The sequence below is a fragment of the Notothenia coriiceps genome, unplaced genomic scaffold, assembly GCF_000735185.1.
Source record: "Notothenia coriiceps isolate Sejong01 unplaced genomic scaffold, NC01 NC01_scaffold00022188, whole genome shotgun sequence".
Lineage (NCBI taxonomy): Eukaryota > Metazoa > Chordata > Actinopteri > Perciformes > Nototheniidae > Notothenia > Notothenia coriiceps.
Genome location: NW_011354889.1, coordinates 9,066 through 34,292, shown reverse-complemented (window position 1 = coordinate 34,292; position 25,227 = coordinate 9,066). Strand labels below are relative to the sequence as shown.

General features: G+C 40.1%; 1 protein-coding gene across 5 annotated transcripts in view; it reads right to left on the bottom strand.

Moving 5' to 3' along the window:
- trak1a (trafficking protein, kinesin binding 1a) overlaps positions 1–15,385 on the bottom strand; it is a 35,748-nt gene extending 20,363 nt beyond the window's left edge. The window contains exons 1-2 of one of the 5 annotated variants that reach the window (XM_010780819.1): positions 15,196–15,385; positions 12,362–12,556 (exon numbers count right to left, since the gene is read on the bottom strand). In XM_010780819.1, the coding sequence (XP_010779121.1) occupies positions 12,362–12,556; positions 15,196–15,199 (199 nt within the window). In that variant the 5' untranslated portion in view covers positions 15,200–15,385. Of the gene's footprint in view, positions 1–2,271; positions 2,294–3,618; positions 3,848–3,870; positions 4,008–9,957; positions 10,720–12,361; positions 12,557–15,195 lie in introns of those variants that run through there. The other 4 variants (XM_010780821.1, XM_010780824.1, XM_010780820.1 and 1 more) reach the window with 4 other exon arrangements.
- Between the last annotated feature and the right edge of the window lie 9,842 nt (positions 15,386–25,227).

Genomic DNA, 25,227 nt, shown 5'->3' with positions numbered 1-25,227 from the left:
GGCTTTTTTCTAACTGATGGTGTTTTTTATTGCTTTATAAATTCTTGTACGTTTATATCTTCTCTAAATCAAGATTATGTGAATCAGATTTTTTTTTCTGTTGGGTGCAATTCATTATCAATGTGAGACTGACCTTTGAGCGGCCCGACCAAGCAAGGAGGCAGAACATCCAAAAATATAACCCGACGTGGGCATTTATTAAAACAAAGTTCACACAGCCTCAATCCTGCTGCTGTTCACGCGAGCCCAGCCTGCAGCCACCAGGATCTCACACACACTCCCAGCCCAACAAGAAACAGCACTTAAATACACAGACTAACAAGACACAGGTGAGGGGGGAGGAGCAAACACAGGGCACCAGGTGAACACAATTGGGTAATCAGCAGGAGGGAACACAGAGACGACCGGAAATAACAAGATGGGGGTGAACACTTATACAATTAATGCCATTTAATAAATAACTCTAGTAATGGCGTCTCGTCGTTACACATATATACACCAGTTTAGTAGAATATAAGGTACATCTACCTCTAAGCGAATGCAGTCTTACACAGCAGCCTTTCAAAAAATCATATCCTTATCAAATTCCTAACATTAGTTTTTTCTTTGAACTGTTTTAGAGATGTTGATAGATGGTTGTAATGCGTTACAGTTGTGTTTCCAATATTTACCCTTCCATGTTTGATACAAAGGCTCAATTGAGGATTGAATCAGATTACCCAGCTCAAGATAACATAGGATTCTGGGTGCTGCTATCAGGCAATGCTGCTACATGTTAGATAACATACTGTAGTTTAAATGATTGATAAACAAAACAGCCTCCCCTTGTGCCATGCTGTTCCTAAGAAGTATAGACCCACGATGATAAACCTTTCCTCCACTATTCATACCCAGTGATTCGGAAAGATAAGTGACCTAGTGTGAAGACGAACCACACCCCTGCTCTGCTACTTCAGGTACACACAGTCATTATCAACTCCTCCCATTGATACAAAGCTCGGGCTTTAAATTAATCATTTAACAATCCAGACGGGGAGATTATTTACCTCAGAAGCAAACTTTAAAACAGGCTGTTGTTGATGGAATACATCACATTAAACTGTATGTCTCTCTTTCTGTGGCAAAATATCAATGAAGGGGCATTCTGAGGAACAACTATATCCTCTTCTGGAGAGTCACTAGTTTAGGTCTATTAGATCATCTGGATTGGGTTGTTCTGAACTTCTGAAGTTACATTCTCACGTCCGTGTTTATAAAATGACTGGGTTGGGATATTTATTTTTGTCTTGTTAGTCACTTTTAACGCTGTCAGTTGGAGAGGAGGTGTATTGTCCAACATCACATGATGTGTCATACCGGGAAGCACAGCGAGATAATGATACACACATTTTAACTATCTCAGTTTTCACAGATTTAATAATTAACTTCAGCTTAGAAGGACCAATGTCATGTCAGGCTACACAGTGGAGCTAACTTATAGGCCTCCAAGAATGCAAAACAGCGTCAGGTAATGCAAACAACATATTTTCATATCCTTATTCATCACACCTCAGTCGGCTATGCTTTAGTTAAATCTATTTCTATTATTATCATCCATTATTTCATTAGCCTCTCTATTCCAAACAGACGAGGTCCAATGAGCATGCATGAAACTTAGCAGCTTCAGAGGCATTTTTTTTTTTTATTAAATAAGGGCACCTAAGCGTTTTCGTCATACTTTTGTTCCCATAGTACGGACAGGATTTGAACCATTTCCCTCTAAACTCAAAACATTTCAAACATACTTAAGGGTGCTAAGAAGTACTACTTAAACAAGAGTCTACACTAATCGTCTGCAGTCAAGCTAAGTCTGAGAGGCTGAACCTAAACGCATTTATACCTGCTAATGCTAAGATTAGCATGCTAAAATGCTGCTTTTTAGTAAGCATAATACTGTTGTTCACCATCAACATGTCTGCATATGCTAAATTGTACAAAAACTCTTTCGTTTGAGTATTTATCCAAGATACAGGCACAGTAAATACATACACACAAGCATAAAAACATCCACATGTATAAGCTTCTCTCCTGGGTGATCTGTTAGAGGCACATGGTGTTACCAAGGGAACCAGCAGGCATTGGCAACTGCAACTACAACCAGGAAACATTCTTATTAGAACATGCACACACACAGGTGGACAAAGAAATGCACTGATACAAGATATGTTTGTTCTTTAGCCAATAATGAGATCATACACTTGATAGCAAAAGGTGCAGGCTGCACCTGTTTACCTGTCATACTGTGTGCATGTGTGAGCGCATGCCCTCTTCTATACATCACCCTGCTAGTTTATTTTTTTATTTCCATCATAAAGCCATCCAAGTTAGATTAATAAGGGGGTACAACTAAAAATAATAAATACTTAAGATTGTATGCCAATATAGAGAGCCTTTATAATGATGGTGGACAGGTCATGTCTGCAAACTGCTACTTGTGAAATTCCTGCAATACTGAGCGGTTTAATTAATAACATTTTACTTTATTATTCCACTGTGGTCATAAATGGGCGGTGAAAGGAAAAGGCGAGGACAAGAGGTTAGAGGAGGCCAATGTAACTTTAAAGGAGATGCAACTTAATATTGGAACGTGATCCGAATGCTTTCCTGGTGTTTATACGCACAGCAGGTAACTTAAGATACAGCCACTCACTTCTATCCCTCTCTTTGTTCTATTTTCAGGAACGATAAAGAGGGGAAAATGTTTAATTTCAGTCAATTGTACCATTTATGTCACAACAAGTGTAATGTTAAAAGCAACCCCATAAGATAAGTTTGGTTCTGAGTTGAAATGTAATTACATCTCAATAGGGAGCAATGAGCACACTCCTGGTGGAGCCAGACGTCTGCAGTTTAGCTCCGTCAGCCCCCATGCTGCTACAGGGCAACAGACAACACACAGGTTCAAGGACAACAAACAAACACCAGGACAACAGACAGAAAGAAGCCACTGTTATTCTAATCAATGACCAAAACACAGCCCATGTTAAAATGTAATGTAATATATACCACTGAGTACTGTTCCTTATTGGACCTGTGTTGAACTTCATCTTCATTGCCAATATATAACATGTTGATGCCTGATTAACCTCTGTATCTCATGTATACTTTATGTTTGTCATTTTACTTTCAGTTCACCGGGTTACTAAGAAGTGCTCCATTAACCTTTAGTACAAGTCTTACAAATCTCTATATTATTAATATTTATGTTGTGTCTTTATCTGCTCCTGTCTCTCAGCTTTCTTTCTTACAACGTCCGTAACAAGTCTGGATTGTTACTGTGAAATTTGCAAAGGGATTACGAACAAGTGAAAAAAGACTTTAATATAATGTAAGAAGCTTTGGCATTATTAAATAGATTTATAATGTAGCATGCTGGCACTGCAGTGACAGCTGGAAAGAAAACAGCCCAACCCATATTTGAACATGTCAAATCAGACCAACACCAACATTAAGGACTGCACTACCAATATTAAGAAAGCACCCATAGGAGACAAAACTCCCTCTGAAGGGTTACACAAGTACAATAATCATTTTCATGACCCTCATAGCAAGAGCCAAGCACAACTCAAAGAAGACTACCTTCACACAGAACCTGTTGCTCTTCATCCATCTCCTTTTCCACCTGCTCTGTGCTCTCCTCACCGGGATGACACACATACTCCTCTTCCTCTTCTTCTTCTTCTTCATCCTCAAGCTCAGTGCTTTCATGACTAGGTAGACAAACATATTCCTCGTCCTCCTCTGACTGCTGGGAGTAGTCCATCCTCCCCTCTGGCCCTGAGACTATCCTCTAAACCACGAAGCCTGCAGGTGTGTCGCCATGGCTCCTACCTGTTCCGTGTGCACTTCAGGGTGTTTTTAGTCCACAAATAAAAACCTAATCTGTGTGTGCCAAAGACGACAGTAGGTGTGTATAGTGGATACCATATCCACTCTACTTGACTGCCAAAGTCTGTCTGTCAAGTACCAAATCATGTTTGCTGAATGACTTTCTAAAAGTGTGTGTGTCGTTTGTTCCCAGAGGTAGCCCTGTGAGACAACCAGATAACCTGACTCCTCCCCTTCTCCTCTGTGACTGGTCAGTGAATGGGCTATTCCATTTTACCACAGACTGAGGGGTGGACACACAGACATGTACTGTATAGGAAAATATGTTTAAACACAACACGAGAGCTTTGACAGTAATCTGTACTATTTATCTCTGCCATGCTCAACCTGTCAACTAGGGTTGCATATCGTTGACTTTTTTACAATACCGATACCACTGAACGATACTCAGATACATATCGTGATACTTTCATGTTGCATAAGGGAAAAATTGAATCATCTCGCACTTACTCCCATGAAGCGCTTTATGATGTAGTTAACATGTCAAATTATTAAATTCAATTGTGGGACTTGGACCTTTTAGTACTGAGTAAACAATGAAACACACGTTATCTATGAAGAAAACAGATTCTGCAATATCATTTATAACAACCATCAGGCGGGATCTTGTCAATGGAAAAAGAAAATAGCATCAGTATAATCAATATTCAACCTGAGATTCGACTGACCAGAGAACACATAAAGGATCATGAGATCTCGGCATTGCGCATAAAACAAATAGCATCATTAAAATATTTTTTGCCTGATGAAAGAAAACAAATCCCATCACAGTTCAGTTTTGTGCATTCATCTTCAAGAAGATGAGCATATCTGCTCTCTGGATCCAAACGGGCCCTTTCACAGCGTAGGATATCACCTGCTGAACTGAACACTCTCTCGCTTGGCACGCTGCTTCCCTGAACACAAAGGTACTTGGTTGCCATACGAGACAGCATTGGTTGGAGGCAGTGGTGTAATGGTCGTTGGACGTGTAGTGCAACGACCCCCACTTATTTGGAGCCTCCACTTTTTTGAAGCATGATTTTTTTTTTAATAGTCTAATGAATATAAAATCATTGCCAGTGTTATCAGTTGCAAGTGTATATTTGCTGTAATAATGACGAAAACATAATACATTTCTCAGTAATTACAAAAAAAACGTATTTATGCAACTTGATTTGAAGCGTGTGTGTGTGAGGGGCAGCGCCGTGTGTGTGTAGGGTGACCAGGTGTCCCGCTTAGTGCGGGACTGCACACACAGCGGTTTTATTATTTGTCTCGCGTCCCGCATTTGAGTGACGGTCGCGCAGAAAGGCCGGCTCGGTTCGCTGACGGGCGGCACCACCCTTTATTATTATATTTTTTAAACGGCATCATGTAAGCATTCTCATCTGTTTTTCATTACTGGTGTTCTTTTCTGGTTGCTAACAAATGCCATTGTAAAACATAAACACTGATGTTCAGCTGTAACGGTGGTTGACTAATCAGAACAGAGTGGGCGAGCTGACCAATCAGAGCACAGTGGGCTCATAGGGAGGGGGGGGCAGGAGCTCCAACAAGGCTTGTAGGGCAGAGAGTGAATACACATACTATACAGAGATTCTGTATGAGAAACCAATGTGATTTTGGAACATTGAACAATGTAAATCTATTCTAGTAGACCTCAACAATGGAATTATGATCAGTAGAAATGGCCAAGACATGGGATCTTTAAGGGAACAAACCCCCCTCAAGTGAAACTAACTTGGTACAGTCCTGTTCAGCCTCTGTGGTGACAATCGGGCACTGGGCAGAGCGAACAATAATAGACGTGCACCTGTTTCCAGGGCGTGCCAGTCACAGTGAAATCTTTATAGGTGAAAGTGTTTACACATCTACCTGCGACCTGTGTCATCAGGTGAGATTCATTGAATAGTTTCAATTGGGCTGGAAGTTTTCTAAATGATCTAATTCATTAAGGGAAATCCTAAACAAATTTTAATATGTACCGGGAAGTAATGATATCGGAAAAACATCTAGAAGGGACAGTTTAAGCATTTTCCATCCACCCTAAATAACACTCATTTATAAGGATATCATGTGAAGGAGGAAGTGATAGAAGAACAACTGTCCTGTTTATGTTGGTAATATCAATGATATCTCAATGTATTAGTACCAATCTTTTCTGGGATTTACCAATGTTATGTTATTTTTGCCCTTCTCTTAGGTTAAAGACAATATGATGTGTTTGAGTATTTAACTGTACATGTGTTTTCTCTTGAAATTCCAAACATTTAAAAAATCGGTATAATTGTAGGCTATTAAACATGAGCGCTGAAGACTGGAGAGACATTGGAGGGGGATCAGTAGCAGCTGATGCTGTTACAAAGGCAAAGTTCAGAGACAGTGAGTAGTACACTCACATCTTTATGCAACTACTGCCATATAAATTGACTGCAGACCTGTGTACTGTACAAACTGGCTATGATGCAGAGCTGATTTCACCTATCCACTCCATCCTAATTTGGAATTGTACAGGAAATTCGATGTTGGGAAGGACTTTTAAGTTATCAAACAAATCCAATTCCAAGACTACAGCCCTAAAACTGTCAGAGAAAGACAACTTTAAAAGCAAGAAAAGATTGAACTGGGTCACGTTGACCAGAACATGCCATGGCTTCAATAGGGATTAATACAAATGGAAGCAAAAGGAAGGATCCAATAGCAAACTTCAAAACCCGTCTCTACAAGCCTGTCTCCCATCTAGCAAACTTTGAAAGCATGGACCAACCAACTACTACTACCAACTACTTTAGCAAAATATAAAACTATACCATTCAAGACCTAAATGTCACATGCAAAAAGACAATTGGGGAATAACTGAACATTTAAACTGTATTTAAATGTGACATGTCCATTTGAGTAAGTAATACCTGATAATAACTGAATATAAGCAGCATCAAAGCAGCCCACTTTTCTGCTCATTACTCACTGATCAATTGTTATAGTTACTGTAATTGGTTTGGAAATCTGATGCCAGCTCACTGTCCTACAGGCTTGAGTAATTCCTCACAATGGTCCAATGGAGACCATGACAAAGGAGTCGAAGACAAACAGCGCTTAATGCTTCTAAGAACTGTTTACACTATCCCATTGCTTTTCTGGTCACAATCACTATTTACACTCCACTGGGTTTTCCCTTTCATGCACTCTCGCTTTTCACCACATTTCTATGTTCAGTCTCTGTTGACAAACTTATTCTGTAGAGTAGTTTGGTAGCATTAATTGGACAATGAATTTACACAAATACCATTTAGACGGTTGCATGTATAAACCTGTTGAAATCAAGAAAATCCAACAAGCTAAAACAACGATTGTATGGCTCAATGGTCTTATTGGCAGAAAAACTGTAGCAAGAATACAGCCGGTCATTTCTAGTAAAAAGCAACAGAAAATCCAATCATTCTCCCAGTGATGAATCTAGACTCTAAAAGCAAATGCAAACTTGTGTGATGTAGTGGAGAAAATTCCAATTTAAAATATATTACTTATTTAAAGCTTGAATACACACTATTCAAGCAATTTGCAGTGGTTTCTCAAACCAAATTAAGTACTGGCACACAAATCCATGCTTTGTTTCCCAGCTCCATTCCTGTTTCCTGTGATTATCCCTCAACCCTGTCACCCCGCTCCCTAGAGATGTTGCCCCCTCCCAGCCCCTCTCTGTCCTCCTGGTTGCCCTCCATCCAAAGTGCCAAAGAATATTTGGCAGAATGCTATTGACAAGTGTGGCTCAGAGCAGAATGCAAATCATTGAGCTAAATATAAGCTAACCTACTTCTGCATTGCTCCCATGCAAATCTCAGAATAACACCGAACCAGCTGCTTTCTATTTCTGCCTCTACGCTACACGAGTGGATTTATCAAACAAACGGCATGTCCCTCGCTCATTTCAGCAAAAAGATCTCATTGGAAAATCGATAGTCAGTGTGTAGCAGGAAACATTTCACACAAGACAGGAAACCAAACATGTGTTAGCAGCTATGGCTAAATAACATTTCGGACATTTCATCTGCACAGCTCACACGGGGTGGGGGGTGCTGACAGAGCCGTTTGAACTGTTATGCAAGGATCTCTACAGAGCATCCCTGACACACATGCATAACATAGTGCACATAACAACATAATCTCCATTACTACATCAAACCTTCAAATTAAAGCACATATCAAAATATACAACTATAAATACAAAAATTGCACCTTTGCTTAGCCAAATTGACAGCAATTAAAGCAGGTCATATCTGAATTGAGTCAAATGGATTACATAGCACATTAAGATATAGACTATGACAAAGCTGCCTTACAAGACAAGGGAGGAGAGATCGACAACAGGAAGAGCCAGAGGCAGCGCCATCAGGCCTGTAATAAACCGACCACTGCTTGAACCTGTTAGTCACACGTCACATGACCAGGTGCCATCAGCCCTCCACAGGTCTTGACTGTGTGTGTGCGTCAATCTTTAGTCACTATCCACAAAAGGCTAAATACTGCTTTTGTAAGAAATTGGGAAGAATACATAAATGAATATCACTTAACAGAAATCTACAATAAATATGCATTTTTACAGTGTTTGAGTTGTATTAATTTTCTTTTATTAATCTTGTATTTGTTATGCTTATGACTAACTATGTTTTCTTACATTTGTAGGTTTCCTTATGCCACATTGGAAAGACATGGTGTAACAAAATATACAGACATTAAAATGAGATGAAAACAGACATTATGGTTAAAATATGTTTTTTCTTCGCCATTAATCAATCCTAATCAAATGGCATTTACATGTCATATGGAGGCTATTTCACAATATCTCCCAATAAGCATCACTTCCTTTCTCATAGCTACTTTGACAATCTATCAACTGCCTACCTATCATCTCAAAAATAAACAGCGTTTGCCACCACTTCCCATACATCTCTTCAGGTCAGCTGGTGTCTGTTTATCAGCAGCTGTGATAAGCAGGCAGCTGATATCAGCACAACCAACAAGCCTCTATACAGATTCACTACCTGCACAGAGGAGTCACCACTCGAGCCCTGCTCCAGCCACACTTCCTGCACCTACAGCTAGTCATATGAGCGACTATTTTAGAAGCATCACTGACTCAGCGTCCACAGAACACCTGTTTCAACACCCACTGTATCCAGCAGACACTGCCTGCTGACATCTGCCTAGATCTTTTATTGTGTCCTGAATGTTAGTGCACAAGGTCATATTCTCTGTGTTCTCTTACATGTAAATGAAGGCGAGTAGCAAGAAGTCAGGTTAATGACTCCACTAGAGGTTTAACTGGAGGACAATTAAAGGATTGTATCTTTTACGGGTTTAAGTACCTTATAATTCACTGTTTCTATTATGTTGTTGGGATAAATGTCTACCTATCACAAAGCTTGTTTAATATGAACTAATCCAGCTTGATCCTGTCACGATCTCTCCTCGCTTTAACGTCACTGTGGGTCAGCAGAGGACATGTTATACAATCTGGCCAGTGGTTATCAAACAACTCTACGACACAGACATGGCATTATCTAAGCATTCAATATATCAATGAACTTTAGTTCCCAAATTATGTAGTCCAAGAAGTACTTTCTAACACTAGATCTGATTAATTTTCTGTAATTAGACTTTACACATAGGCTACTGTACGTTGAGGTCTACATCTTATTGACTGTGCAGCTCACTTTTTGTGTCATGGTAGTTTCTCGACAGCTTGTGTCTTGTTTTGATATCGCAGACTGCAATGAGTTGATTCATGATGTGATTCTAGTGTATTGTAGTGTCATTTTGAAAAGTAAGCATATTTGGATTCAGATCGGGATAATATGGTTGATTTGGCCTGGATACTCAGTATATCAAACTCCACATCACTTTATCTCATACAATTCCTAACAGAAGCCACTATAGTGTGTATAAAATCAACCTCCTACCATGTCTACCTAGCCAGTAACATCAGTAACGTTAGTAGTCTGAGTCAACTCCTCTACAACCACACGTCAGAGCATAAAAGAGTCTTACCATCAGCACACTCGTCATAGTACCAGTCCAGCTCGTAATAGTCCCCCCTCACAAACCTCTGCCCTCTGCTCTGGCCTCCTCTGTTCATCCTCACTGTTTCCAATGTCCCAGCATGCTTTGAGACAACCAGTGGTGGCTGGGGTCTTCCGAGTTACTGATAGTGTCTGTTACTCAGTCAACTGTCCAGTTCTGCTCCCCCAGCATGCTTAGCAGCTCCCAGCTGGCACACAGTCATTATTAGTGAGAGCCTGGCCATTCTCATCATATGTTCCATTTCTGGCCGACACTCATTAACAGCAAAGTGTCAGCGTGTTATGCTCCATATTTCCCGTTCCATTTCGGCGTGTCATCCCAGAAAACCAGTACTTGCGTCATCAGTTGTCAGCAGAAAAAACACATAGTCACTTTATTAACCTTTTTTTCCATGGTTCGTTTCAGCAAATGTGTCGCTTATTTAGAACCAGTCTGTGTCCTCTGGTTTCCGTCCATTGGTTTCTCTCAGTCACTCCAGAGCTTCAGCATATGTGCCAGCCTCTATCCTCTCACGTCTCCATCCATTAATAGCTTCCTGTTAATATATCCCCCTGTACTGCTGGCAGTGTGTCCTCTGGCCCACTCTATCGGAGGTCACTACAACAATTGTCGTCTCTTTTGTAATGTCCCTTGCTCAGTGACAGCATTATATCTATACATGCAACTCCGCATCTCTAACAATGACTCAATAAACACAGGGATTGAGAGAGCAGCAGCAGCAGCAGCAGTCACGGGTTTTGCAGCAGAGATGATGAGAATCATGACACAGTGGGGTGGGCGGGATTAGAGGATGCCCACAGCCAATCAAAGGGAGCAGTATCACTAGCCTGCTCCCGCCCCACATTTGTAATGCAAGCATCGCCCCCTCTCCTCTACTTTGTCCTTCTGTGAGGTTGCTATAGTAACAGGCTCAGACTGCCAAGGCCTGGCGCTGAGCAGCATAGCATCTAGAGCAGTTAGCAGCAAAGCAGTGCAGTGTTGGCAGAGGTGACGTGGCCAACCCAAAATGAATGAACACAATGGGCATTCAAGAGTTTGTAATTTTAGCTGGGGAGTGAGGGAATAAGCTCAACACACAGCAACACTTATAGGATGAAGCTTACAAAAGATAACAACCAGAAGCTACAAGGCTAAAGGCAGGATGCTTATTGGGAGAAAGTAAGCTTTAACACTATGCCTTTATGATGAAAAAATAAAAATGCAACTCGTGCTCATTAAACTGTTTAATGCTATTGAGCGAGAGGACATTTTCACTGCTCCACATACAGTGAGGTTACATAAGAGATTCAACTACAGTTCATCATGTGTTAATCCTGTATGCTATCAAGGTTACACTAGTATAGGATTTGTATTCATTTTATTTTTTTTATTTATTGTTAAGATTTGGTTGTTTTTGTATTTTTTTTTGCAGCTTATTTTTCCTTTTAGTATCAGTATGAGTTGATGATAATAACCCTGAAGGGGATACATATAGTCACTACCGGATGACAATAAAGAAGAGAAGAACAATAATACAAACAAAATAATCTCCATAATGAATACAGATGTATTATTGTTGTTTGTACTGATCACCAGCCACACCAGTGGTGGCTCTGGTAACATTTATCAATGACACAACGTGTCTCTTCTGATCAGTGAGACACGTGACTGTGATGTCATCACAACATGAAGATGCTCTCTATCAGACAGTTGCCTCTGTCTTCCTCATGCCACAGGTTACATGCTTAAATCAATCAATCACCACCTCTGTGATGTAACAGTGTGCACATGATCCTGTTAATTCATAAAGCCGTTATAAAATGAGAGCTGTATTTTACCCTGAGTCACTTCTTAAGTAGACGTCAAATAGTGAATAATTGATGTTGAAAAAAGAAAACACACTCTACGTCTCCTTGGTTTGTCGTACATGTGTGGGTAGCTCTAGTCTGATAAGATGAGAGCAGACACATGCACAGATACACAACACAGGGCTGGGTGCAAGTGAAAGCAAAACATCAACCAGCAGAGGGGGAGAAGCATCAAGTGTGTTTGTTGTGGCAACCGGTCAGCTGTCGCGCTAACACTGATGGGCAGCAGGCCATCTCTTGCTCTTTGATTTCTACTTGCTCAAGGTCAGAATACAGCTCAAATCTCTCTCCTATCAAAGTTAAATCCTCAGTGTCACTCTCCAATAACAGTGTCCAGGAGGTTAAACCTAGAAATCTACTGATCTGTTCACCAGTGTCTGACATTAAGTATTAACGTGGCAAATTCAGCAACATATCAGGAAATATGAACAAAAGTTGTCTTTTTCTGATGTGACAGATTTTGTGATTGGACTGATATTGTTAGTAACATTTCTAATAAAACAGACAGTATGTGATGAACTTACAAAAGTATTTAAGGGTCTCCTCTATCTGTTCAGTAGTCAGCTCGAGGGCAGAGTCTGATTCAACCAGTGGCGTGTGCAGCCAATCATCTTGTTCGTAGCCGAAGACGGTGTCCGCCCTCAGCTTGTAGACTGGCAGCTGTTCCTCCAATAGGCTGATAATCTCGAGCTCTGGCAAATCAGTACTGTTACACACATCTGCAAAGAGGGAAACACGGACAATTTACAGTATTTCTCTCGACTTAGACAAAACATTTCATGATTGATAATATTGGCTTATACAGGAATGAAAAATTATCGTAGTCAGAATGCTATTGTTATAAATACCCTTGGTAATATAAATGTGACAATTACTCTCCTCATTTTTAATACCCCTCAACAAGACATTTCATCAGACCATTACAGCGGAAAGTATAGGCTGCCCTCTAGTGGTAAAGTGAGGCCTATACTATTCATTACTTACAAATCAAAACTCAAGGTTCAGATTCATTTGACTCCCTTGGATTAGTCCTTCCCCTTTAGTTACATTGCTGCAAATTAAAATAGACTGCTATGTGTTGCATTCTGGCTGCAATTATGCACCTCAGCCATTATTATTTAGACCTATGTTGTCAAGCATTCTTAAAAAAGTACAGAGACAATTTAAAATGTCTAGTTATCAGAAAAACTGTTTCTGCTCCTTTTATTAACTCCCTATGGGGTTAAACAATAAAAGCTCTGCCGCCATCACAGGAAGTGCTCTTTGGCATGGCAGCTAAACCGGTCCACAAACTCTCTTAACAAAGTCAATAGCAGCCTCCCACTGAAACCGCTGTGGAAAACCAAATCATCTTACCTAAGCTTTCAGCTATGTGCCTTTCTGTTGAAACATCAGTCTAGTGTGCTATTAAAGGGGAATCCATGTATGACTCTGTTAACGTGCACTCTGCTCACACAGAATTGAGATTTCAGCTACTTTTTCTACAGAAATGTTGAATTTACAAGCTTAGAGAAGTAGCATCGAATCAGATTTAACATACAGTAACAAATAATGTCTCCCTCTATTTCTGTAGCTCTCTGCTGTCTGTCTCTCTAACAATGCTGTCTCTCACAGTTTGCTAATCCAGACTGAATGACTGGCTGTGCTGAAAAGGGGAAACACACATACATCGACACACACACACATACACAACAGCTGGGGAATCATTCAGGAAGCACAGCCAATGAGCTTTCAACAGACAAGTAAGTACTGAAATGCAAAGGCAACCAATGCCAGCCATTAGGAAAGACATGTTATTGTTAATCTAAGTTTTATAATAATGTGGGCCGTTACGATTATAGCGTCACGATGCTCAGAAGAGAGCCTTATCATTGTATTAGGCTAATTTTACATATGGTTTTCTGTGACTAGACAAAAATAAACACAAGTTTGAGCCTACTTACTGGGTAAATACAGCATTCAAATGTATACTTTTCTTTTTGGAAAAGCAAGTATTTTCATATTGACAAGTATCTAATGTGTGTCGTTTGCTGTATTTTGGTAAAAAAATTATTGTTTTCCAACTGCAACCTCTGAGCTACTTTTCACAAATCTAGTTTTCAGTCATTTAGAGATTAGATTTCTGTTCTTAAATAGAAACGATGTGGCTAAATAAGTTGCAAAGATTGCAACAAAAGTTAACCAGGACTCTCCAAAGGGCAGAGTCAACCGACAGCTGTGTTGTTGACTTGTGTTCTGCTTTGAGACAGTCAACCCTTTTAAAGACCACCAGTCACTAGCAATGCAAGGACTACCTTACATCTAGCAGGAGAGTAGTACAACTATGAACTTACTTGTTTTTTGCTAAATAAATGTATGAAAGTAGTATTTTGTAGAAAACTATTTGAGTTTTGTCCCTTGGAAACATTTCAATTTATATTGAGGATCAATAAACAAAGCGAATAAAAGACCAAAAGAAGTTCAAGTCCGATAATCAAATGTAAATATAGACTGCTGGCACAAAGAACACAACACGCAGGGTCATGGCAACATTAGCAGAAGCTAGCAGCCACCAGAGAAAGAAAGTTCAAGTGCAAGAATAGACTACTGTCAATATGAGCAGAAACACACATGTCAACCTGTGCAGAGGACACAGAGTGAGAAAGAGACAAGTGTCAAAATCAAGAGATCAAGGCATTATGTGGGCTAAGCACTAGAAATGTACTTATCATAATCCAAAAAGACAAAGAAATTGGTTTAAAGATATGAATAAAAACATACAAATAGTGCTTGTGGTAAAACAGAACTTGCTTACTTGCCTCCTAACAGTTAACCCACACTTGTAGCAACACTGCACATAAAGTATCACTGGACTGAGTGAGAATCTAAACTAGGTTGATTAAGACAAGAAGGGTTATACTGTAGAAGCACACAGGCTTGATTCATGTTGGTAAAATGTTGCTAAACTGAAGTACAAATGTAAAGTCCAATACCTCTTGTGTCCAACATGGCTGCCTCCTGTCAACTATAACAGTACAGTAGGTTAGGCAAGAGATAGTTACAGAGCCAAGTTGACCTTTCTACAATACATTTATCATAAACCTTTACAAACATTTCCTTAAACAGATCATGTAGAGTTTAAAGTTGTATGTTCTCTGATAAGCTTTAAAGTTATTTAACATGACAGTACAACAGGTAACATGTTAACCGAATCCCTGCAGCTCCGTTAACTTCACAACATCTGATTCCCAGACAGACAAAGACAGACAAACAAAGGGAACACAGAGGCAGCGAGATAAGCTCTGTGTCACCGTGTCTTAGCCAGACTCGTGACTAGCTGAAAACTGTCAGAAACCCACGCTGTGCACAGTGTACTCACTCATGGTGCCTGAAGCCCGACAACCACCAACGTTGCTGCCCCCCAATCACATTTTCCACTGAACACAGAAGGCAAGGTCGCAAGAAGTAACCCGGAGAGGAGGGAGAGAAAGAGAAAGATTGTTGGGAGGGTGAGAAGCCGGAAGAACTAGAGAGAGAGGGTGCTAAAAGTTTTAGAGGACGGCATTGGGTTGAAGAGACAGAAAGACAGGAAAAGAGGGAGGAGTGAAGAGGAGAAGAGACCCGAGCCAAACTGGTTTGTCATGCCTGACATGCCAATGACGATAGCCACATGGACCGCCCTGCAGCTTGCCCCCCACCCCCTCTCTCTTCCTCTCTGACAGCCCAGCTGGACTCTTCCTTTGGGCTGCACACACACACTGTCTGTCTGCTGCTCCAGTATAAACACTTAAGCAGCAGGCTTGAAGCTGCTCCTGTAACTGTTTGTCTTCCTAGCTGCCCCACAGTCTATTTAAAAAAAAGGTATATGTAGAGACTCATACCTGATGAGAGATACTAATGAAGTAGAGAATGAAAACTCTTTATAACTGCGGGATCAACAGGTCATGTGACGGATTCAGCCCATTTAAAGCCGTAATCACATCCACAACACAAGCAGAGCTGCAGCAGAAGAACTGCCAAAAACCCACTCAGTTTTCTCTTTGTAATCCTACAGATCCCAGTGTGTTTTGCAATCAAATGCACCTGATAAGCGAGTTTGTTTTTAAGCTTGGAAACCACACTAATCAGTTTATCATTATTAGTTACAAAACATCCTGTTTAAATAGGTTGGGTATATCAAGTTCATACATTTCATATTATTGCAAAGTAATGGTAGATGACTAAAAGGTTGTATTTTAGAAATGTTGGGTACCACTACCTATTCTTTAATTAACTTGTGCTTGGATCCATCCACCACCGCTGGTGCAGGGTATTAACACAGACAATAGATACAGACAAGGTACCAGATGCAAAATAAGTAGAAGCTAAAGGACAGAAAGCATAGCGACAACGACAATCCAGAGAATTATTCTGACTAATGTGAAGAATTCTGTTGTTCAAATATTTTGAAAGGTTTCCTTGAGAGAAGGTCTTCTTTAAAAGGATTCAATCTATGAAAAACATATTTTGGATTGTTTGAATCCGGCACTGTATGAGCGTGCATGCTGCTTTCCACACAACCTTAGTACATATCATGACAAAAGTCGATAAAAATAATGGCCTGACTATGAACTTTAATCCACTAACACTTCCCCCAATATCCCCCATTGGAGCCATTCAAACAAATACCTCAGTACTGTTCTTATAGAGCTGCAGCACAACCCTGTCCAGAATTAGACCGGGCGACAGTTGAAAGCTGCCGCTGGTCACAGAGGTTAAGTGAATGAAATACAGGAGAGTATGTCAACGTGGTCAAATATTACTGGCAGCTAAAAAGGTCTACGTGTGGGGGACCGTACCAAGGTGTTTAAATGTCACTAACCCAATAAAGCTTAGAGTCCAGTAAGAGTGTCCTTCTTGTCTACACTTGTAAAATAATAATTACCACTAATTATGCTTCAGTTGCACAAATCCTGATGCAGAAGTTAAGAAATCCTTTATGATTATGTGCTTAAACTTGCTGGCAATTATTTTGGTCGACAACTTGTAAGTGATTTTTTTTTTACAATTGTTGCAGTAACAAGCTCATATTATGTCAAATAAGACCGATTCAAGAGCTCGAAAGGAGGCATGGACATGACAGGACATGTGGTCGTATCGGATATGTACACAGGAAATGTCACATGCTAACAACACCACTTTTATGAGCCAGTTAACAAAGACAGAAACTGAGCAGGCATTGTAGCATAGACGTCTTTGTCAAATCGGTGTCAGGGCGGGGTTTTCCTGTATGACTTTATCACAAACTCCCCTGGAAAAGTATTTTTGATTTGTTATAATCCGATCATTACACTAAATAATTTCCCCATTCAGCCTGCTCAGTGAAGTGCGGAGCTAGCCACTGTCCTTGCTCTTAGTTATTCATTGGAAGGTTCAGCCTTTTTTGTACAAAAGAAACTCCTGTATCCATGGAAATACTGTCAGTGTGTCATAACAGACACAAAGATTATTCTAAATCCTACAAAAGGACTGCACTCATCATAAGCTCAACAGCATGAACGAACAAGCTCCAATCGCTAATTTCTCCACACACGTCAAACATTAAGACATGTTTCTGACTCCGTCTCTACTGTGTGTGTGTGTGTGTGTGTGTGTGTGTGTGTGTGTGTGTGTGTGTGTGTGTGTGTGTGTGTGTGTGTGTGTGTGTGTGTGTGTGTGTGTGTGTGTGTGTGAAGCTGTGCTCTCAGCACAATGGAGTTGTTTCGCCTGCCGTGGTTTGATGAGTCAGGAAGCAGACCCAGCAATTTGGATTCTTCTCCGTTTGACCACTTACGTAACTTTGCTTGAGTCTCTTTCCAGTTCTCTGCCTGTAGGCTCCTGATTTCTCTCTATCCCTCTCTCTCTCTTTCTCTCTCTCTCCTAACCAGCATCCCATAATAATTTCCACAGTTACTCAACTCCTTACATCAATGCTGGCTGGTAACCATGGAGAATTAACCCCACGCCCAGGAACTGCTCCATAGCAATGAGCTACTCTATTCAGCTTTTTGTGTTCATTCATCCTCAAGGCTTAGTGAAATGATACGCACACATACACACAAACTTTCTTTCTTGGCAGGGAAGTATTCAACTAGTTTGTTAGGCAGCAGACGTGACTGACAAAGAATGATGGGACAGAAGTAAAAACGTAAAATACAACATGTGATAACGAAACATGTTGATTTTTTTCTAATCATCCATACCAGCAGATGGCAGCACTCATCCATCCTGCTCCACTGTACTGCCCTTAAATGATGATAGTGTTAAAGACAAATGACTACAGAAGATATGACAGCAGCATGGTTTACTGCTTGGGGGGGGGAGCAGAGAGAGGAGCTGTGGATTATTGTTATCGATTAATGCATCAGTGTTTCTTAGGGTCAAAAACACTAAACTCACAACTTAAAATGAAAGCGTTTAGTTTATTTAATAAAAAAAGCACATGTTCAATGTGAAAAGTGACAGTAGATATAGATTAGTTGCAATTTGGTGCTATATATATATATATATACATATACATATATATGTATATATATATATATATATATATAAAAAATGAATTACAATTTTTTTTAAACGCCTTGAATTTCAGGGGGGGTGCGGGGCTCCGTTGGCGGGGCGCAGCGCCCCTCCAAGACAATGGTGGGGGAAACACTGGTCTCTGTCTGACTGATAATGCCAGGTTCAAGTCACGGGAAAATAAATGACACTACTACATTCAAATCTTTAGGAGATCAGAGTATTGTCATAGAATACTACATTAAAACAAAGACACACAACATTAACCTGGAAATCTTGACAGTATCAGAACCAAAGACAGGCAAAAGTGAAACGGAGACTGTGATGCAATTACATTTTTCTCCCAGGTTCAGCTAATAACGGATTTGTAGATTGTAAGAAATATTATCATGATTTTGATCATCTATTAATCATTAAAGGAAATTGTCATGCTGGGAAAATAAGGTTAAAAGCCTCAAATATGTAGAATTCCCTTTGCATCGGTTTTTTTTAACCAAACAATCTGTTTGGAGTAAAACAAGAGATAATTAAAGACATTACCTTGGATTTTAAGAAACTGACTTTTTGCACTATTTTCTGACATGGTATTGACCTAACGATAAATGTGGCTGGTAATTGATGGTATAAATAATTGTTAGTTACAGCCTAACAATATAATGCAACATAGGCGCAAACATTTCCTACAAAAGGTATCTTACACGAGACTTGAAGTAATAAGCTTCATAACAAGCTTCAAGGCTACTGTACTTGTCACAACAATACAGTGTTCCTTATACTTTGTCCTCCACCTGCTTACCTAATCATGGGAGAACAGCATGCAGTAGGAAGTAGCCATAAATGCACTAATCCAGAGCCCATAAAAACTGTTCGCGCCCTTTCCAGTGCATGGACTCCACACATCTACACACAACATTTAGCTTCCCATGAAGAAGCTCTTGCAAAACTACTGCTGTGCTAAACTTCAGCGTCTCCATCTAGAAGGAAACAAGACAGGACATCTGGGTAATCTGGTGTCCTCCAATTGGTGACCTGACAACTCTGAACTGCCTGTAGTGAATGTAGCTCTGTGATAGACTGATGACCTTTCCAGAGAGCATCCAGGCTCTTAACCACTGTAGGCTGTAGCCCAGTAGGACCTTGTGAAAAATAAATGTGATACTAAATAGATGTACAGACAGAAGAGACACATTTCTGAGTGTTTAAGGGGAGAAACAACAGAAGCTCTAGAATTTTAAATGCCATTTTTCCACTTTGTGTTCAAATAATACAAGGAACTAAGGTCACTGTAAGGGGTAGGAGGGTGTGTGCTACAGGAAACCTTAGAAGGAAACTATTTTCCTGTTGTGTGTAAGAAACGGCAAGCGTCTCAATCACTGTTCCACCGACCCATTAGTCTGGTGCTGTACAATGCATGGCAACCCTCATGGCCTTGTTGATGTGGCTTTAGGCCAAGTTGTATTAAGGCTCCCTTTCCCTTCCCCCGGGCCCCATTCCTTACAGTTTCTCCAGGAAACGTCTTGCTAAATTGAGTCTGAGCACTGCTGAAACGTAGGAGTTGTCCTTAAAGTCTCATCACAAGACAACTTGTCTCTTAGTGTGTTTGTAGTACTACATTCTAATGTAGTCTGTCAAACGATTTTTTTTTAATGTTTTCCTGTCATCAGGGTTTGTTTCAAATCGAGTTTGGGACAATATAGGCTTTTGCATGATTAGGACAGCATTACAAAAGGGACTTTAATACACTTTAATAGTTAAGAGTCCGTCAGAAACTTGGTCACAATTAGTTGGGCCATGGCAGAGCTAAATTGTGATCACTGAGGACAGACATGAGTGTCTCGCTGCTCGCTCGGAGAGAAAGATAAGCGGAGGAGGGGAGATGAGTGAAAGAGCTAATGGAGACCCTCCACTGGGAGCTCCTCTCACATGCTGGCTTGTAAACAGAGCTGAGGTCCCCTGGAGCTGCTAAACTGACAGGATGTGACATTAGAAAAAGGGGCAGAGAGTGACCCTTTCTCACAGCTCCACATGCCTCAGTCTCACTTTATCCAAAATAGACCACAAACTGACCATGACAATTACTCATAGTAAACTTGAATTCTTAGAGGTTTTTAAATTAGGTTGAATTTCATGTAAAACTTATTTAATACCCAACCATATTGCATTGACTCAGACCATGCTACAAGATGGATATTTACTAGGAGGGCATATTTGACAGCTGCATTATATATAAATTAGGGGTGGGCGATATGACGATATATATCGTCGTGACGATATTAGGTCTCCACGACATGCTTTTTCAGAGATATCGTATCTATCGTGATAAAAAAACAAAAAAAACAATAAAAAAAATAAACTGATGTGAAAGACATGCTCTAAAGCTGTCTAGTCAGGATTCAGACAGTATTGCACTTTATTTATTGTCTTGTTTGATTCTGTTGGCTTATATTTTATTTTATCAATAAGGTATTTATATAGTTTTTCCCTTCAGTTATGCTAAAGTCTTTTATTGCACTTCAAGTCTAAAGTTTACATTTTAATTGTTTGGCACTGACTTTTCCTCATTGATGTTTTATGTTTTACTTATGTTTTACCCTCCTTTTCATGTTTATTGATGTTCACTGCTAGTGCTACCTCAGAAAGTTCATTTTTATACTGAGAAACTGTGCCTTGAAGCCATATCAAAATGTTGAATTGTTCATTCAGGGATTCATTTCAGAAATAAAACCAGCTTGAAATGCTATTTTGGTCTGTTACTCCTTTTTGTTTTAGTTTCTGTTACCTTGTAGGTGGTTGTACTGTTAAGTAACTTGAAAAATAACCATAATAACCGACATGAACAAATATCGTGATATATATCGTCTATCGTGATACTGCTTGAAAAATATTGTGATAATATATTTTTCAATATCGCCCACCCCTAATATAAATGCATCTAGTGCAATTTAACACTGCCAAATGGATTCAAGTAAGTTTTGTCTACAAAAGGTTATAACGTATTCTTGCAACATTACCAGTAATGGTTTCTGCATCTCTGTAGGTGGCTGTGAACTCCTGTCTTGTACCGGGTCGACTTGATTCAATGACATACTCCTCCTCTTCCTCCTCCTCTTCACTTGCCAATCGGAGCCCAGAGTCGTGGAGCCGCGCTGTTTGACCTGAAGACTTTTGAGGGGGCGGGGCAAAGGAGCAGGTGAGGGGAGGTGACGTCTTCGAGTCCAGCTTGCCGCTGGATGGTTACCGATTAAAAACACGACCAGCCATGGATAAGACTAGCCAAGGCAGGAATGGGACAAGAAGCAGAACCACACACTTGGATGTACGGAGGTAAATCACTGCATACCTGAAAGAGAATAAAAGAGAGATAAAGTCAATAAGAGAAGACTAAATTACCTGTTTAAAATAAGCAAAAACATGGCTCAAAAATAAAGAAAGATTCCAAATAAAAGTAGAAGGAGGAAGAACATAATCGTAAGCTTGGTTTGACAGTCTTTCATAAGTTGAATATATGAATTAAACACATATCCTATGGATATAGGATAACAGAACAGAAACAGGTTCAATCATCAAAAAAGGTCCCAATTATTTTTGTGTTCCAAATATATGAATCAATTCATTTGACAAATGATTTCAGCCCTACTATCACAAAAAAGGAGATGGACAAAATATTAGAAAAACCTTGCAAAACCATACAATAGCAATGATACGGACTCAAATGACCACAGCATTTAGTCTAATCAACACCGTTCAGATACTTTGACAACTTAAGCTTAAAGTTGTATTGTTAAGACGTCGGTTGACCCTAATAAACTACTCCTTTTTATTATTACCTGAGAGGATTCAATGAGAAGCAAGTGAATAACCCGAAGCACATGAGCATCACATTACATGCTTAATATAGTCTGTGCAGATATTTTACCATTTTATCCTCCTTATTACCAATAATTGCCATAAACTCCTGTTGAATTTGTTCCTGGACGCTTAGTGAGCTACAGTTTGAAAAATAATAAAAACTTGGCTAACAAGCTAAAAGAGAACGATCATATCACTCAGCAAGCTGCCAGCCCAGCATTAAAAAGAAACGTTGCCTGCGCCCCCCCACACACACACACACCATCTTCCCCTCTCCTATCTACAGAGGTCTTTTTTTCCAACCCAGCCTCTTCTTCGACATATTGACTCAGATCCTGGTGCATTGTGGGAAGTAGAATTGAGGTCATACAGTTTCCATTATTTAGGAGGGAAGGACATCCAAACACTGTTGCTAATGACAACAAGCCAAAAGAGTAACTGCAGAACATATGACAGGCTGCAATGACATGTATTGAGTCTTCATGGACTGAAACAAAAGTCTTGATGGTTACGGGGCTAGAACAGGTCAGAAACAAGATCTGAAAACCTAATATGACTGCAAATAAAGCTTTTCCAAAGTAATAAAGAGGCTCTTTGAACAGAACTCCTTTTAAGCCAGTGCCCTAAATGAATGATGTCATTATAGCTGCAGCAATGTTCACCAAATATTTATTTATTATTTCCAAATTAAAGTTCAGCATTGCCATGATCAACTATACGAGTATCTAAAATGTTATGGCCACAGCATTCCCCCCTCCCTGTACTGTCCTCCGGCAGGGCTCACAGTCACAGGGGGGGGTTGAGTTTAGAGGAAGTGGAAGATTTGAATGGACTAACGGAGCTGGTGCTCAACCACAACAGTAACAGCAAGTTCATGTACTTTTTAAATGTTTAATTGGCAAGCCCTTTAAATGTGTTTGGTTGTTGTAACTCATTTCTGAACTGGCATGAAGACACAGCTGATTTCTCAATGATTGCGTTAATCAGTTACTCCTGAATGTTTTTTAACCATAGAAATATGGCCATTACACCACAAACCACAGACATTCATTCCCAGCTCCTTGTGACACTCTTAAAGAAAACCAATGCTGCACCACCCAAACTTCTGTCAGAAACAGCACTAACAACTAGTGCTGGGCGGTATACAATTTCCTACCGAATACCGTGAGCTTTATACCGTATGATATTCATTTTCCATATACCGCAATAGCGTTGAAAAAGTGACGAAGGGCGCTGAAGCCGTGCTGCAGTGAAAGTGAAATGCATGCTGATATATGCAACAAATTGTGCACAAATGCCAAAATGTCCTTCTGCAATCCTCTGCAAGAAAGTAGACTGGTTAACACAACACAGCAATATGTGTGGAAGCAATTTTTACACCTTAAAGCATTGTTTATTAACAGAGAAGACATACACAGGGTTCTTACACCTTTTCCAAAGTCAAATTCAAGCACTTTTCAAGGTGCATTTTCAAGCTTTTCAAGCATCTTACAGCCGTTGTAAATTACATATTTATATACACATACTTATACTCAAATGATTATTTCCCTATACCTCACATTAAATCAGATGTTCTTTATGCTATAAACAACCAAGGACTTGGACAACCAAGGACTGTTGACCTCTGGGTGAGTACTGCTTCCCAGTTCCTACCTTCACTGGACTAACAATGGCTAATCACAAACTGTAATGCTTTTTCCTTGCGTTATTCGCCGCCTGCCAACCCCCTCCTGCGCATAACAAATGCGAACCGCCACTACTATCATGTGTGATTATGAGGTCTCTACACAAGATGATTACGTTACATTCCACTGTCAATGTGCGCACAAAACAAACTAGGCATTGTGACTCACTGCTATCTCTTGGCCGTGCTCTGATTTTATTACTACTGATGATATCGGGTAATGTGCATGTTCATCCTGGACCTTCTATTGTATGTAGCCCTTGTTCTGACCTGTGCCCTGATGTCAATCTTTGTCAAAATGATCTGAGTTTCCCTGACTTCTGCTCTCGTAAAGCTTTAGGTTTTCTACGTGTAAATGCTAGAAGCATAACAACAGCCGGTGTTTCTTGTGAGTGTTTCCGCGTCAAGTGTCGTACCGACCGTCTGTCTACTAGTGATATTTGACAAAGTCGTACAGGAAAATAGGGGTAATGGTCCTCGTGGTGTAACGAATAACTTGCCATCAGAGATTGAGCCCCTCAATTAGATTTCATAAATCGATAACATCATGCCTATGGGGGCAGACGTCCTGTCTGGAGGCGTGATCGACGATTTTTCAACGACGTCTCCGTTGAAATCGTTGGGTCGTCGTCGTCGATTAAAATTGAAAAGCGTAAAGACCGAATTGTTTGTCATCCAGGGTCAGATTAAATATTCAAGATTACGATGTAACGATGACGTGAAAGAATGAGTACATATGACTGTCATAACAATAGTAATTAGGAACTTTTACGAACTTAATTCTCAACAAAAGTTCCAAACTTTTCACGAACAACCCTAGTTTCGAAACTTTAAATTTACAAAGAAGTAAAATCTATTTCTTTTATTCTTCAACCTCGCACGAATTAAAGAAGCGAAAATGTATTTTGTCGAGACGAGGCCGGAAGGCGCGAATACGCGCACTGGACGAGTCACAAACCAATAACACTGGGACCCGAAGGACTTACTCTGCACTACCTACTGTCACACGGTCCTCCAACGACAAAGTTGCTCAACAACCGATGTCTTCCCTGGTTTATGTTCGGTACCGAATTCTACTCCTAGTCGGGTGCTCATCGGAGGAACGGTTTCAAACGTTTGTTTTTGCTACCCTCTCAGACGCGACTGCTCGGTGTACTTTCCATGTGGCATCATCTCCGTAAAACCTAAGCGATGCCAACGGTCAATCAAACAAATCGATTGCAATCGTTCAGACTTATCGGCTTGAGCTACTCCCTACTATTTATTAACGTCCCTGTTAGTAAAGAATCTCCATTGGATCAATTATACACGCAATAATCAGCGGTAGTGACGCACAAGACT